The sequence below is a fragment of the Lachnellula hyalina genome (assembly GCF_007821495.1).
Source record: "Lachnellula hyalina strain CBS 185.66 chromosome Unknown contig00046, whole genome shotgun sequence".
Lineage (NCBI taxonomy): Eukaryota > Fungi > Ascomycota > Leotiomycetes > Helotiales > Lachnaceae > Lachnellula > Lachnellula hyalina.
This window is the reverse complement of record NW_022157160.1, coordinates 164,017-180,253: the sequence shown is the minus strand read 5'-3', so window position 1 is coordinate 180,253 and position 16,237 is coordinate 164,017. Positions and strand designations below refer to the sequence as shown.

The window sequence follows — 16,237 nt, the reverse complement described above, 5'->3', positions numbered from 1 at the left end:
CATAGTTCTATTACCCTGTATAACAGATCCTTGCTCCTTACTCTATAGCTCCTGATTATATTGGATTAGATAACAAGAACTAATATCAGACCCGGTTATGAAATTCATCTAGTATAAAATATCTAGATGCCAAATCATGCTTTGCTTTCATTCGTACTTCTAACTACCTATTCAATTCAGTTAGAACAGTACGTGGATGTCCGGTAAGGTTTCTAGGGAGATTCGTCCCCAGGCTTGACAGCGCTTGTTAAATATCTCTAATTATGTGAATATAGAATTCAAAGAACCTAGTTTACTTAATATCAAGTGCTCTACTTTCTCAATGTTATTAAAACATTTCCTATCTCAAGGTTAGCTAATAGAAAATACTTATTTACCTACTTATCCTGAGAACCTCACTGTGCTTATAGGGCTCACACGCTAGAATAAGCGAACTGCCCCTATTCCGACTGCGCGCCACCTCAAGCGATGAAGGTTTTGAGTCATTTACCCGAGTCTTCCGGCCCACGTCACTATCCCGACATGCAAAACATCTCTTCCACAGCAAGACACTGGATAAACAAACCACATCCTATTTTACCTGTGTTGCTCTTTTCGTATATCAGACGGGATCAGCAGCGGCAGCCAGCTGTCGCCAACCACCCAACATGGCCGTCAAAAGCGCGCTTCCATATTCCCTCCACAGCCGCTACCGTTCCATAGCACTGGCCTGGACCATCATCACCATCCCGCCAATCTTCATAAACCTAGGCCTATTCTACGGGCTCTGGTACGGCAGTCCACACATGGATCGTATAGCCGGTTAGCCCCCCTTAATCAAAATAAAAGTCACATGACTACCACCATCCCTTCCACTAACCCCCTTTTCAATAGTCCTCACCATCCCAACCGCAGTCCTAGGCCTCTTCACCGCCCTCGCCATCCTCGAAAGAATCTACAAACTAACCCAGACACCACCTACCTTCCGCCCCCTCGCCTCTCCCCGCTGGGCACTCGATGTCTTCCAATGGGGCTACTTCGCCTCCCTCCTGCTAATCTCCGCGCTCATCACATCCGCGCTCGCGCGCGGAGACTCCGACCACGACGACCACTCGCTGCAGACGCGCCTCGTATCCCTCCCCGCATCACTGCTCATGTTCTTCCTCGCCACGCTGACGCTCCTCTCCCTCCTCCTGCACCACCTAGCCCTCCCGCTGCCCTTCCGCTTCGGCAGTCTGGAGCCCGGCAACGCGCTCCGCCCAGCGGTGTACTACATCGTCGAGGACGTGGTCGCCGTGGACGGCAACGGCGGGGCCGAGTACCGACGCGCGTGGACGCAGCGGTACGCGAGCAGTGCGGTGTTTCGGCGCATGATCTGGACGCTGAGCGTGGTGTGGATGCTGGCGTTTTATGTTTTCGCGGTGCTGGTCGCGGGGCTTGTGTTTTGGCTGCCGGTTGCTGCTGTTTATGCCGTGGGGTGGGCGGGGCCGTTTCCGTTGGCGGGACTGATGGCGCTGTGGACTATTTGGTATGTCAAGTCTGTTCTGCGGGAAGAGGAGGACGTGGAGGATGATGGCGAGGCGGTTGGGGGACGGGGGTTGGGGAGAAATGATGATGAGAGAGCGCCTTTGTTGGATAGTAGGGTCTAGGTTTTCCGCATTGCGAGACTTGTGGATGCGACTTGGGAATCTACTACTCATTTCAAGTTCGTAGTCTTTCAGCAAGAACGTACAGCGTTAAGAATGCTTGAGAAAATTATGAGTTTCATGTCGTATTTGATCCAACAAACCAGAAGCTACTTCTAACGACTGCTAGCTAGGTAAGTTTCTATGCCTTTCTAGCCTTTTTAATAATTTGTAATTTTTTACCTTTCTAGTCAAGGTCCGAAACGAAATCCAAATGCTTTGTCTTTGCGGGCTGAACTGAACTGGACTGGACCGAATTGGATTTGAGTTATGATTAGCAATTTCTTTGGAATCTAGTAGTCAGATTGGTTGGATCGCACTGGAAGAGAAGCAATAAATGACAAGCTTGGCTCAAATTTAGGAAGAGCGAGTATCTAAAGGAAGGATTTACTCTCCAACAATTTAATTCATTCACAACGAAGAATAAAGGGTGGTGCTTTAAAATTATATCTCTCTATCAAAAAGCTACATCAAATATCCATAATTGATCACTTTCCTTCACCCTCCTTTCCTTCCCTTCCCCTAAACCTTCAAATCCCCAAAAATCGCCTCATAAACCTTCTCCCCCAACGGTCCCGCACTCGCCGGATTCTGCCCCGTAATCAATCTCCCCTCTCTACCAACCACCACATGCGGACCCCACTGCTCCTTCGCCTTCTCGAACCTGCCCCCCGACGCCTCGCTCAGCTTATCCTCGAGGCTAAACGGCATAACGGCGCTCAAACCCACCGCATCTTCTTCGGCGTTCGAGAAGCCGGTTACGGGCTGCCCGTCCAGCAGGAAGCCGCCACTTGGGAGCTTGACGTGGGTGAGGGCCGCGGGGCCGTGGCAGACGGCGGAGATTATCTTGTTGTGCGTGTAGAATTCGTTGATGAGGGTGTGGCTTGTGGCATCGGTTGCTAGGTCGAACATCGCTGTGTATTATACCCTCATCAGCCTTCCATCCACATTCGAATCCATATGCACATCTAACCCAAACCCTTCCCCAAACAATCGAGATCAAAAGCAAAGAGAGGAAGAAAGAAAAATGGAGATATCATACGTCCATGTCCGCCCACGAAAAAAATCGCCTCAAACTCTCCCGCTCGCCCCAAGAACGAGGATAGCTTCTCAGTGTTCTTCCACAAGCTCTCACGGTCCTTCAGGAACTTGACCGATACGGCGTCCGATGTGCTGGCTTCGACGGATGAGGGATCGAGGGGCGCAGGACCGCCCTTCGGCGATGCGATGGTGATTTGGGTGTGGGGGGCTAGTACTTCGTAGGGGTGTGCGAATTCTGGCTTTTGGAGGGGAAGGGAAAGGGATGTTAGTAAATTGGCCACGCATTGAATTAAGATGGGTTGGGATGGGATGAAGTGGAGGGGACGTACAAGGTACCATCCTGTTGGCTTGCCTGTGTCTCCCATTTTGTCGTGGGAGGTGAGGACGAAGAGGACTTTGGGTGCCATGGTGATGTTTATGTTGTTGTTGAGTTAGAAGTTTGGTTTGAATATTATTCAATTGTTCAATTGATTGATCGTGGATTGGGTAGGTATTTAGGAAAAGAAGAGACGAGTCTAAAAGTAAGAACTTATGGAGGAGTGGTGGGATGTTGTTGTTTTAAGTCAGTCGGTGCGGGGCAGTCTCGGAGTTCTGAAAAAGCTAATTCTTTCTCTATGACGAATTACCTTCTCATCTAATGATTAATTCTCCTTCTCGTACTCATAACGTATCATACACGAATACTATTACGAAATACTCTATTATTGTACCATTAACATAATCAAAGCTACCTACCTACTACGTGTAATCTTTCTCCGAAACGTTTTCTCCGAAAGCACTTCTTAAACCCTATATCAAGTGGTGATTTGTTAACCCCGCATGACATCATCAGAAGATATCACGTAAAAGTACCTACACAGCAAGTACAAGTCACGTGTAAAGTCACGCGGGCATAAACACAACAAAAATAATAATACTCCAAAGTAAATAAAGAGCAAGACGAAAGAATCTTCAGATGCAGATGCACAAGAAAGGCCACAGGAAATAAGTTCCTTAGCTTTCTGCTTAGAGAGAAATTACCTACCCAAGATATACAGATACAAAGCAAGAGAGATCCATTCCACTGCACATGTCTAGCATATAAACAATCCACAATCCACAATCCACGTACTCCATTCCAACCGCTATAGTAAACACCATATAAAACCCCGCTCTTATGAAGAAGAGGGTGCCGGTTGTTCTATACTTGTCCTAAGCTAGCTCGCAGTTTGAGAGAGAGATTTATAAGTCATTATCTATAACACGTGATATAGATATACCCCCTTTTCACCTCTTACCTCGAAAGAAGTAGCTTGTAGTAAAAGACTTTTAATAGAGGAAAGACGCGTAATAACAATACTGCAGGATCCTATAGTTCGAGTAAAATCGAACTCCTACCTGCCTTTAGTAACACATTACGCACACGCACATAAAAACCAAAACATGCAGAAAACCCTCCCTTTTACTAATTCATCTTATTTATTCATTCTCTCTTAAACTCCCTAACCCCCTATCTCATTCCCTTCCCTTCTTCCGAAAACCCTTATACTATAAACAACCCCCTCCTTCCCTCCCCCTTTCCATCCATCCATCCAAGGTTTCCCCTCACATCACATATATGTACCATACGCACGCACATCCACAAAGTACCACCTCATAATGTCGTAATGATCTATCTATCTCCCTCTATCTTCCCTTGCTCGCATCATGCCATGCATCTAAAAATAGCAAAGTAATAGGAGACCCGAAGACACCCTAAAGATATACTCGGAAAGGACGAAAGAAAATAACGAAGAAAAAAAGGAGAAAAACCAAAAGGATTTTTAACCAGCCAAGTCTGTCTGACACTGACACCCCCAACGCCTCGCTTGCTTACTCGCTCCCTGTTCATTCACTATTGCAATCTGTCTGTTCATGTTCAATTGGAAAACGCGTATCTCACTTAGATAGCCCAACTCCCCCTCCTCGCCCGCACACCCCACGCGCCAGGACTCGCCAGTCCATCAACGCCCATGTCAGGATGCTGCCGCGCCCACTCGAGGATATAAATCCGCAGCGCCTTCCACCTCTTACACTTCACCGCACCGCCCTCCCCAGTCTCAGTCCCAGGTGCATCGACCAGGCCGATATGCCCCTTTGCGTTCTTCTTATGATCATCGCCCCTGAGTTCCTCGGGTTCAATTCTAGAGATCCTCGCCAGTTCCTCGTCATACTGACGGGCTAGTGCAGGGTAGCCGAGCGATAGGTAATTATATACTTGTGTCACAAACGCATCGTTGAATTCCGCAAGCACGGATTCCTCGGCTTTAGACCGAGCTACTTCTGCCTTGAGTCTCTCATCCAAGCCCGTCAACATCCTCACACCCCCTGCGCCATCCCGAGGGGATTTTGCACCAGAGGCCGAAGCAAACGCAGAGCTAAACGGATCCTCGCGTTCGTCACGCGGAGTCTGAATCAGCGCCGGTCCGCGCTTACCAGGAGTGATCATGGTACCCGGTTCATCAGCTACACAATAACCTCCCCAAAGCCCACCTCCGTTTTGGCTTTTCCTGGGCTGAATATGCTGGACATCGATACGCTGATCTGACTCGAATTTCGTTGCCTTGGGAGAAGGGCACATTCTGAATTTGAGATCCGCGCCAAGCATAGGTGGAGAAGCAGCGCTGCGCATACGCTCTAACTCTGCTTCTTTGGCTTTGTTGACTGTTTTATTGACTGGAGGGGCGGTCATGCCGTTTGTCCAAAAGGGGTCTTTGAATGTGGGTTTCGTGGCCTCGTCTGCTATTTTCTGATTCGTTTCCTCCTCTCGCATCCGATTGAGCTTTTCCTGGTGGGCTTGCATTTCCTTCGCCGCCCAGCCCACATCTGTGGACTGTCTACGTAGTGACTTATGGTTGTGATCTAGGAGGCCGACCCCCTCCACTTCGTCTTCATCTGAAGGCTGCTCAATTTCCTCATTGTAAAAGTGCTCTACTATTTCGTAGGATGTCTCGTTTGGAAAGGCGGCGAGCGCTTGTTCGCGAAGCTGCTTCTCTGCTGCTTTGGCGGCGAGCGCGAGGAGGTAGCCTGAGAAACGGTCATCGCAGCTTTCGCGGGTGCGGGCAAGTTGTAGGCGCTGGATGGAATCTTCAGATGAGCCCATAGATCCTGAAAGAGACGGTGTGCCATCGCTATCCTCCTCTTCATCTTCTAGGTCTTGGGACTCAGACGATTCTATAGTTTCCAACTCTGGTTGGTAGGAATCTTGTCTCGTGCTTCGTCTTGTATTAGGATGTGGACGCATTGAAGGCTGTCTGCGAGGTGGAAGGGGTGGTATTTGGGTGGAGTGTATGTTGGCAGCGCTTGGAGTTGGGGTATTGTCCGGAACCGAGGGGACGGGGACGGCGGGAGGGCGTGGAGTTTTCCGCTTGGGGCGTGTGTATATATTTGGGACTCCAGGTGTAAGATCGGTCTATTAGGTACGAGTCAGTCAAGCTGTGTGAATATTGGCATAATATCAGACCACCCACCTTATCAGTTGGCAGCGTGGCAGGCCTCGAGTCGCCCGCCCTCTTGGACCTCCGTGAGGTCTCAATCAAATCTGGAGTAAACTTTCTCCTGGGCTTTGGGGGTTCTGAAGGAGGAGAGGTTTTGGGGATCGAGTTGAGCGTTGACTCAGGGGTAGGTAGAGCTCTCGCAGTGTGGTGTTTACTACTCTTAAATGTAGTCTCAACAGGTTCCGGGATGAAACGGCGTTTTGGGGGAGGAGCAGCTTCCTTTCCCTTGTCTGATGCTGATGCTGCAGCCTCCTCGACTTTGAGCACATCTTCCTTCCTGCTCCTACGACTTGTCGTTTCCACGGGTTCTGGAGCGAATCGTCGACTCTTCTTGACCGTTGTTTCGACTGGGGTCGGTGTAAACCGCCTGGACGATGGCGGGGGCGAGGTGTCTGGCATATTCTTGACACAGAGTTTGGTGGAATTGATGGAGGGATGTTCAATCCCTATTTTCGTGAATAACAGTCTGCATTCCCTTGGGAGTAACGATTGTGCTTGTGATCAAAAGTTTGGATGGGTGCAGTGCAGAAGCAGCAGCAGATGTGGGTTGTGACGCTTGTGAATGTGGATCGTTGAGCTTGGCCCTTGTGTGGATGTACCATTGGACCGGGGACACGAATAGCTCTCAAGCGGCCAAAGGCGAAGAACAGCAGATCTGACAGCTAGCTATTCAACCACCCCCCTATTTGCATATAATTGAATCTATCCCAATATGTATTTAATATAATAATGTATTCTCATGTGATAAGTATCAATCCAAGTCTTCTCTATTGCGGGGTGGAGCGTGCGTGGCATAAGTGCAGTACGTAAATTAATCAGTTGAATATGATATGCCACTCAGCCACGGGAATCCTTTACCATACTCCTAGGACAGCATCTTCCTGTCACGAGGTGGCATGAGCAAGAATGTTCGAAATGAAGGAAGTCGGGAATCCCAGGTACGTTTTTCACTTTTATTTTGTTGGGCGAATGTGATGAATCAACAACGCGGGGTCTGGGGGGACACAGAGTCTGGTGTGGGGTGCCACGTTAAAGGGGCCCGAGTCTCACAGGGAAAGCCAGGGCCAGGATCAAGATCGGTACCTATTATATTACCCAGGTTTGTTAGACCGAACTATTTTAGTCGTTTCATCGGGCTATTCTGCTTCAGGTACTTAAAAGGCCATTCAATATTATTATTATCAGCATCTTCAAATTCAGCCCTCCAACAAATTTAGCATTTCTGCTTTGCAGGTAGGTATGCACCGTCCGTTAACGCCAAACCTCCATCTAATGACAGTGGGAAAATAAGTTAAATGAAGTACAAGAACGAGCGTAGAAAACCAACGCAATGTAGAAGTGGAAGCATGCCAGCTCCCAGTAAAAGTACATGAACGAAAGTTAGAACCCTCTCTACAGGGCTTTGAGATGAATCAACTATGCATAAATCGCACCGTCAAAACCTGACCACACAGAAATCCCCTATGACCAGAATCGCTATCGATTCTCTCATCCTCACTTGATCTTGCGAGAGTTCTTCTTTCTTGGCAAACCAGCAGCCCTTCTCGTTTCGCGGTCTCCTTCCGCCAACCATCTGCTAGCCTTGACCAATTGTACGACGTTGACAAATTGCTTGAACGCCATAACCGGAAGGCTGACACCAGCGACAACCCATGGTACGAACGAGTCCATCTTGTTTGCGCGTGCCAGCTCCAAAGCTGCTGCGCTGTGGGGATTGGCGAAAATCAGTGATGATGCTGAAGCACCGGATGGGCTTCCCGGTTGTAGAGTCACTCCGGGCTGGCCAAGTTTCTTGACTTCGAGGAGGGAGGGGGAGAGGTAGGGCGAGGAGAAGGAGAGGAGGTATAGCGCAATGAAGAATGCTTCATTGAGGAAGCAGCAGATGAATAGAACAGTCTGTATTTTACTCAGCAACCATGCAGGGCAATAACAGGTGTAGACGTACCTTGTTCGTGTAGTACAGATTCAGAATCTTGCTCCTGGAAACATCCACTGTCTTGTGGCTCTGACCCGAGCCTCCCATACTCAAGGTAGCAAACATATGAACGTAGTGGCTTGCCAGATCCAAGGAGATAAGCCCTTGGAATACGAGAGCGTATCGAGGCCAGGCAGATGCGAGGAAGACGATTAAGCAAGACGTTGTGCAACGATCCGTCACCATATCCAATACAGCTCCAAATTTGGTCGACTGTTCAAAGTATCGAGCTGCGTAACCATCGAGCGCATCGAGGAGGCAGGACACGCTGTATAGGAAGGTGCAGGTTTTCGGGTGGAGAGGCATGTAGTATAACGATGCAAAAGCGAGAACGATTCGCGCATATCCTGCATATGATGGGTCAGTATTGATATTGATGCTGCTGCTGCTGCAACAATGACTGACCGATAACGTTCGGCCAGAACACAAAGATGTTCTCCTTGGGCTCTTTCTCCCTCGTAGCTCCGTGAGCTAAACCATTGCCATTCATGGCTTTTTGTTCTCCTCTAGGAGCGGGAGATGGAGTGGTAGGAGTTGAAATAGCAGCTGCTTGCCGCCGGGTTCTCACGCTCGACATGTCTTGTTATCGCAAATGTTCAGAAGTATTGTCGCGTGTCCAGTTTTCGCAGACGAAATGAGTATACACGTAGGTATCCGCTTACTGATGAGTCGGGTTGGAGAGTTACAGTTTGCTGGAGAAAGTCGGACGGAGAATAGAAGAATTAGAGTAGCAAGAAAGGAGGAAGAAGAAGTGGGATGGTCGAAGGAGAGTGTTCAAGTTGGATGTCGTCCTTATCGCATGTAATGGTTATGGTACGGGAAGTGAGTTGGGTGCGCAATGAATTATTTGGTACATTTACATTACAATACTGCCGGAGATTTCGGACGCCGTCATTCGTGCATTAAGGCAGCAGGGGTTCGGCATGGCATGGCATAATCAGTGCCAGGGGTACGAGTGTATTTCACCTCACGACAACACCACCGCACCACCCACCCAACACTACACCACACCACACCACCCCTCCTCTCACCTGAAGAAAACATTGATTTGTGCAAGGACAAACAAACCAACAATATTGAACACAAACACTCAAGATGTTGATTCAAGAGACTCATAAAGATGTGGCCACCAAGGCTGACGGCAAAGACGGATCTATGAGTATATCACGTGTCTCCCTCGTCAGCAATAGGATAGGGCTGATATGTGGCAGGGATTTTCCTCTTCCACCCCTCTATCCCGAACTATCCCAATGCGTGCGTTAGGTCGTGTTGCTATCAGATAAGGACATTGTAGCTGATTGTCCCACAGCCGCTTTCCTGGTGTTGTGTGTTTCAGTGAGATTTATCAAGGTAGGCAAATTTTCTATGTCTTAGCACAGGAAGGCAGTTCCTTGCGGGGTAGTTTCAAGATTCGGAATTGTTATCAGTCAGGGCAATTTGATCCCCGCTTGCACACATAGATTTCTGTTGGACGCTCACTCAATACAAATCCCATATACGCATAATATCAATAGTTTGAAGCATCTTCGTTTCCTCTCCTTAGAAGTCATCCTGGTCTCAGCTGTACTACATATCTTCTTCTCCTACTCTCCTCTCCATCTTCACCCAATACTTACCTCTCTCTCCCTTTCTCAGTCACCGGCCCAGTAGCACGTTTCGCTCGCCAAATTGCTGGCCAAGGATACATCGTAGCCGCACCCTCCTCCTACCACGAGTTCACAGGCCCGGAAGCCCTGGCCTACGATGGTCCCGGCACAGACGCAGGAAACGAGTACAAGGTCAAAAAGGTACTGTCCCCTCATTTCAACTCAATCACTACTCCCTTATCCCCTTATCACCTTACCCCCTCCCCCTCAAGCACACCAACTAACACTATCCAGACCCTCGCCGGCTACGACGAAGACTCCTCCCTAGCCATCACCACCCTCCTTTCTTTAAAAACCTGCACCGGCCGCATCGGCTCCACAGGTATGTGTCTCGGCGGCCACCTCGCCTACCGCTGTGCCCTGGACCCGCGCATCTCCGCAGCCGTAACATATTTCGCCACCGACCTGCACAGCGCCACTCTCGGGCTAGGCAAAAAAGACGACAGCCTCGCCCGCGCGAGCGAGATGAAAGCCGAGCTGGCCATGATCCATGGCACGTTGGACAACCACGTGCCAGCTGAGGGACGAGATGTGATTCGGAAGACATTGAGGGAGAAGGGGGTAATTTTTAGCTGGTATGAAGTTGCGGGGGCACAGCGTGAGTCTTCTTGTTTCCTCTTCTTCTTTTCTTCTTTTGGTAGGAAGTTTAAAGCAGGAAGTGCTAATATGATATGGGGTATAGATGCGTTTATCAGGGATGAACTCTCAAAGAATCGATATGATCCTGCTATCACCAAGATCTGCTTTGAGATTCTTCTGGAGCTGTTTGGTCGTACGTTGAAGCTGGACCTGGGGGCTCATGATGGCGTTGAGCAGAAGATTGAGGACATCTGCTAAGTAAAGTATATGTTGAATGTGTTGATGTAATTAGCACGGTCGATACATATCTTTGAGCTTGCTTGCATCTTTATGCTACCTATGCAAAGGTTAATCTATCTACCAACATTATTTGCAGCTCGGTGTTTTCTTGTTTCTTTCATTCATTGCAAATCCCACTGGTAGGGGGTAGCTCGCTCTCGCTTATCCTCCCCTGTCATAAGCGAACGCCACGCCCCCTTTCCTTGGCCTAATCTTCAACTCGTGCTCCCCCGTGAATCACCCGATTAGTAGTTTGGAGATATATTTCTATTGTATGTCGTAACCTCATCAACCTTTATAGAGATAAGACTTCATTATACACCACGCACGGCCTCAAAAGAACAAGAGAGGGAAAATAAGGGGGGCCTTCATGGGTATTCCCTTACGTGCAGTTTATCTTTACTTGGTCACGGAATTGATGGCCGAGTACCGCACGAACTAGCTCTTTCAAAAGGGGTCCGAGGAATATGTAGCGAATATGTAACAAAACAAGCACATTAACTTAAAAAACAAAATCAAAACAAGACAATGGCGGGCGGGTTGTTGAGCTTAGGCTGTAACCAAAAGACATCCGAGAAACTTAATGGATGACTGGATTTTCCACGGGCGAAGCGATTGTTTCAACGTTTATTATTATATATGTCTTTTTTGCACACTACTTATGGTGTTCAACTTTTCCTCTGCCATGTTGTTAACCCTCTCTCCCCTACCACAATATCGATACCGGTGAACTAATAGTAAACTCGCCGCAATGCTATCACCAAGACCCACCCAGCTCCCTCGTCTTCAACTCCGCTCTCCCCACCATCGCAACCTTCTCCCTCCCCCTATACTCCCCCTCAAATTCCTGCGTCAACTCGAAGATCTCCTTCGCCTCCCCCCTCAACTCCACTTTCTCCGGCCACCTTATCCCCTCTTCATCCAGACTCCGCCTTGCTTCATCTTCATTCTCATTCCCCCCCTTCGCTTTCTCCTTCTCCTTCTCCTTCCCTCTCCCCCTCCCCTCCACCCCTCTCATGAACAAATAGAGGATCTCGATCAAGTGACGAATGTTTAGCGGCCAACAACCGCTGTCGCCGTCTCTTACGCGTGCAAAAGAGGATCGTCAGGACCGATATGACGAGCAACAGCAGCGCTATACCCAGCACAGCGCCTACCTTCGCATCGGTGCTCATTTTATGGATGACGCTCGGTGTGCTGTTCTTGGTGCTTCGAGATTGGTTTGCAGTCGTGGAGGAGGGTTTGGATGCTGGTACAGTAAAAATGCGTATCTCTTTTGCTGATGATGGCAGAGAAGACGGGGCTAGGGAATCGACTGAGGACGCGGAGGTGGATTTCGGAGATGCTTGGGGGGACGAGGACACATCTGCTGGTGTTTTTGAAGTTGGTTTTGTAGTTGTATTTGGGCTTGGTGTAGTTGAGACCACGACCACCGACGTTGCGTGTTCTGTTGTTGAGACACGTTGGGGTATTAAAAGCTGGGTGCTTGTTGATATGTATATGGAAATGGTGATGGCCGTGTTACTAGACGCTCCACCTCCATCTGGATTGCAGTCCCCTAAACATGAGATTTGTATTATCTCGGGTGTGGGGCTTGGTTGAAATGATTCAGCGACTATCGCAGAGACAGGAAGGGTGCTAAATCCTGATGAGAAAGGGATTGTCTTTGGTTCGAATCCAAATGTTCGAGTCCGTGGTGGAGATCGAGCTCCCCAATTGTTCCTCTTGCTAGACTCCTGTGCACGACGCTCGAAATGATCTCCCATTATCGCGGAAATTCCCCAGCTCTCTTTTGAGTTATTGAAAAGAATAAGACTTCAATTCTTCAACGCAGTAGGAATCAGTTCCATATAGTACCCCCAGCCACAATTTCTTCTCATCCCATCCCATCCCATCCACTTCATCATCGTGTTATGTACATATCCCTTGCATAATCAATTCTCGGTTTTACTCGTATAGAAGCTGCACTCCACCTCTGGATATGTACCTGAGGTAGAGGTACATTTCCATCCATAGAGAATTTCCATTTGTACGACCGTGACAATGCACGTCGCCGCGATTCTGGCCAATCGCATCACCGCGAGCCACAATTCCAAAACCCGGGTGGCTTGCGCGTCCACGCATAGGTCTCTCGAGTAAAGTGTCATGTGGATTGCTTGTCGTACAAAGGTCTAGGTTCAGGGGCTGAGTGAGTAGCTGATAACAAACATTGATAACAATTGTGGAGGAGACCCTGAAAAAAGAAAATATTCAAGGAGTCAAAAAGCTGAAATTCCGGTTTCGCTATTTCCTTTATGAGTATGGGGCGTAGACGTGGATATCTTTGAGATTATTAACTTATAAGCCTTTGGGTAAAATACAGCTGAGATGAATTCAGCAAAGTGTTTTATAGATCACTTTCCACCTCGGCCACAAACTCCTGTCTTCCTTCCACCGTTGCCGAATAAAGTCACTCTCACAATCATTCCGTCCAGTCTTCAAATCCACATCCCGAATCCTTACCCATTTCGTCCGATACCATATCTTATAGAACACGTAGCTCAAAATCACCACTGGCATCGCCAGACAAGCCTCGAAGAAATCCGCAACCTGCCCTCCCACGGTATCCTGCGTGCCTCCTGAGGGTGAAATAGCGACCCAGATCTGAGCGACGAGGATGAGTGTAAGAGAAATCAGACCTATCCAAGAGCCAGCGGACCCAATGGGCGATTTATAAATGAGATCTGAAAGTGTATTCCCTTGCTGCAACCAAGCTTTGCGGAACTGGATGTGTGCGAAACAAATGCTGCCCCAGGTGAAGATGCTCGACAAACCCGAGAGAGCGAGGAGCCAGGTAAACGCTGGGCCTTTGATGGGAGAAACGTAGAGGTAGGCTAACAGGCCAACGAGTGACGCAAGGCCGATTGAGACAAGAGGTCTGCCTTTGCGGTCGACATAGGCCAATATTCTTGGGGCTTGGCCTTGCTCGGCCAGTGCTGCAAGGGTTCTCGTTGCGCCGTACATGGAGGAGTTGGCAACAGAGAGGACGGCCATCATTACCACAGCGTTCATGACAGAGTCCAGCCCTTGAATGCCGGCATCTTTGATGGCGATGATGAATGGTGAGGCTTTGGAGTCGACGCTATTTCGGCTGATCAATTGTGAACTGGTGTAAGGTACAATGAGACCGACCACCGCAATCGAGATTACATAGAACTAAACATTACGGTTAGAAAGCAGGGTTGAACACCGCAGGAAGGGCTACATACGATTGCGATACGCCAGAAGACTTGCTTGATGGCCGTAGGGAGCGCCCGGCTAGGATTATGGGTCTCTGCTGCAGCGAGACCAACGAGCTCGGTTCCACCAAAAGAGAATGCTGCCGTGACGAGGATGTTGCAGAAGCCTTTGAATCCATGGTTGAAAGCTCCTGGATCATCCCAATATTTACCTCCAATATAGCCTGAGCCTGGTCCTCCGCCACAGTTAATTACAACACCCAGAATGCTGTGTATAGTTAGCACAGTAAGATTTTTATTTTTCTTGGAGGCTTACATGAATCCAATCACAGCAGTGACTTTCATAATAGAAAAACAATATTCGACTTCACCATAAACCTTGACACCACAGAGATTGATGAAGATGATGATTCCTAGGAAGACTGAGATACTTGCCCATCCAGGTATAGGCAGAGACCAGTATTCAAGCGTGAGGGATGCTGCCATAATCTCCAACGGCATTAGAATGAGCCATTGCATAGCATAGTTCCAGCCGCTCGCAAAGCCCCATGCGGGATCAATAAACCGAGTAGCGTAAGCATTAAAGGAACCAGCAACCGGAAACGTCACAGTCATTTCACCAAGAGCCTGTACTGTACAAAAAAGCACACTTCCGATGATGATGAATCCCAGAAGAAGAGACCCAGGTCCTCCGGTAGCTAGCGCCTGACCTGATCCGACGAACAGTCCAGTTCCTGTTTGTGTTAGATTGGTTCCATGACTTGAGGTCTGACAACGTTACCTATTGAGCCACCAATTGCTATCATTTGAAGATGTCGACCTTTCAGTCTTCTGACCAAATGTGTATTTGCTGTATTGTATGCCGCAGCCTTGGCGTCGAAAACCCTCCCACCCTCGCCCAGCGCAGGGTGGAAATCGCCAGTAGGACCACTTCGGAAATTGTCAAAAGCCTTTGCTGAGAAAAGTTTGGCTCCTTTCGGTCTCGCCAGCAATGGCAAGACCGTGGATGTTGACCCCGTATATGATACTTGAGGCTCCATGGCGACGTCGTCAAGGAGTGAGCGTTCCGCGTTGACGAGGCCTCAACTAGTAGTAAAAACACCAAGTGTATGCCGATGAGTGCATACAAGGCATTAATAGAGTCCGGACCAACACGCTAGATAAGTAAGAGATACATGGGCATGTGACAATTTAAAGTATGCTATGGTTCGAGTAGCTGCAATAATGAGAAAGAATTGGAAAAAAATTCTTTTGACAAGAACCTTCCCCGGGAAAAACTTCGCGCAGTTTTTCTGGTCAAATTAAGGGTTTGGAACGAGGTATTCTCAGCGGAAAAGATGCAAGAGCGTTAGCCGAGCGTTGGCCAAGCGTGGAGACGATTGTGCTTCTCGTGGTGATCTGTGCGGATGGCTCATGAGGGTGATGAAGAAATGATTTTACACCTGTTGCCAGCGGCAAAGTATCGATCCAGCTTCAGGACGAGAGAAACATCACGACATGAATACTTAACTGGCCAACACAAACTGCCTCATCACACATCTATCAAGAGACCCAGCTCTTTAAGGCGTATCAGTAGCACAAGTGAAACGTGATTGCTGATCGTATGTGACGCTTTGGTATTGCGCAACCCAGAGGACGCTTACAGTAGCTTAAACTTCGGGATGTTGCCGAATCACAGGGTCGGCCGGGTCCCAACCACTAGTTCAGCCTCGAAGGGGAATGTGTATAGACGATCAATTCTTATTTATCTGAGGGGAAGAAGACCTCTCAGGAGACAATTCGCGTCCCACTCTATGTGACGGAAGCGCCAGAACTTTGATAGAAGATGTCGCCTCATGACTGGGCGCTCAATCGTGCCGTACCGGCTGTACCGGACCTCTCAGTGTAGCTAAGCAGGGACTTCGAGGCATATCCAGGGGTACGGGGTACAGGCATATATCGTTCAGGGGTCGATGCGGGACACCGATAGGGTTACACCATGGGTGAGCTATCCCTCTCGAGTATCTTCCCCACCAAACATTATATTCCCGCACAGGCGTATTCAAACTCCATTTGTGCTTTCTTATCTGTCACTTAAATCAGTTCAATATGCCTCCTGCTCTAATGGTCAAATTGCTTCCACTCAGTTGGTCTCTCTTTCGCGAGGGGATAAAGTCATCCCAGCGCCAATGAATTTCAGAGCAACACACTTACTTTACTGTCTGTACCTCTTCGCAATCACTCGTTCTCTTTTCGTTCGGAAATATGTTTCGATTTTGTTAGTAATATACTTTGCTTTTCTCGAGAACGGGGTTTTGATGCCTCGGCCTCTGCTGTATCT

General features: G+C 48.6%; 6 protein-coding genes across 6 annotated transcripts; 2 read left to right on the top strand and 4 right to left on the bottom strand.

The window, feature by feature from the left end:
- Positions 1–647: 647 nt before the first annotated feature.
- On the top strand, positions 648–1,628 carry LHYA1_G004068 (uncharacterized protein; the record flags this gene model as incomplete). Its single annotated transcript, XM_031149031.1, has 2 exons — positions 648–801; positions 874–1,628. The coding sequence occupies 2 exons, from the start codon at positions 648–650 to the stop codon at positions 1,626–1,628; spliced, it is 909 nt and encodes a 302-aa protein (XP_031006374.1).
- A 558-nt stretch (positions 1,629–2,186) lies between these two features.
- On the bottom strand, positions 2,187–3,112 carry GLX3 (Glyoxalase; the record flags this gene model as incomplete). The annotated part of the gene is made up of 2 exons (XM_031149030.1): positions 2,187–2,578; positions 2,707–3,112. The coding sequence occupies 2 exons, from the start codon at positions 3,110–3,112 to the stop codon at positions 2,187–2,189; spliced, it is 798 nt and encodes a 265-aa protein (XP_031006380.1).
- A 1,514-nt stretch (positions 3,113–4,626) lies between these two features.
- On the bottom strand, positions 4,627–6,619 carry LHYA1_G004066 (uncharacterized protein; the record flags this gene model as incomplete). Its single annotated transcript, XM_031149029.1, has 2 exons — positions 4,627–6,135; positions 6,194–6,619. 2 exons carry the CDS (start codon positions 6,617–6,619, stop codon positions 4,627–4,629), a joined length of 1,935 nt encoding a protein of 644 aa, XP_031006379.1.
- A 1,095-nt stretch (positions 6,620–7,714) lies between these two features.
- Positions 7,715–8,772, bottom strand: pis1 (CDP-diacylglycerol--inositol 3-phosphatidyltransferase; the record flags this gene model as incomplete). The annotated part of the gene is made up of 3 exons (XM_031149028.1): positions 7,715–8,116; positions 8,166–8,542; positions 8,601–8,772. 3 exons carry the CDS (start codon positions 8,770–8,772, stop codon positions 7,715–7,717), a joined length of 951 nt encoding a protein of 316 aa, XP_031006382.1.
- Positions 8,773–9,290: 518 nt separating this feature from the next.
- Positions 9,291–10,678, top strand: YDL086W (putative carboxymethylenebutenolidase; the record flags this gene model as incomplete). Its single annotated transcript, XM_031149027.1, has 6 exons — positions 9,291–9,354; positions 9,407–9,449; positions 9,505–9,545; positions 9,831–9,982; positions 10,076–10,439; positions 10,524–10,678. The coding sequence occupies 6 exons, from the start codon at positions 9,291–9,293 to the stop codon at positions 10,676–10,678; spliced, it is 819 nt and encodes a 272-aa protein (XP_031006381.1).
- A 2,394-nt stretch (positions 10,679–13,072) lies between these two features.
- On the bottom strand, positions 13,073–14,957 carry GAP2_0 (General amino-acid permease; the record flags this gene model as incomplete). The annotated part of the gene is made up of 4 exons (XM_031149026.1): positions 13,073–13,894; positions 13,948–14,185; positions 14,234–14,651; positions 14,699–14,957. The coding sequence occupies 4 exons, from the start codon at positions 14,955–14,957 to the stop codon at positions 13,073–13,075; spliced, it is 1,737 nt and encodes a 578-aa protein (XP_031006377.1).
- Positions 14,958–16,237: the final 1,280 nt, after the last annotated feature.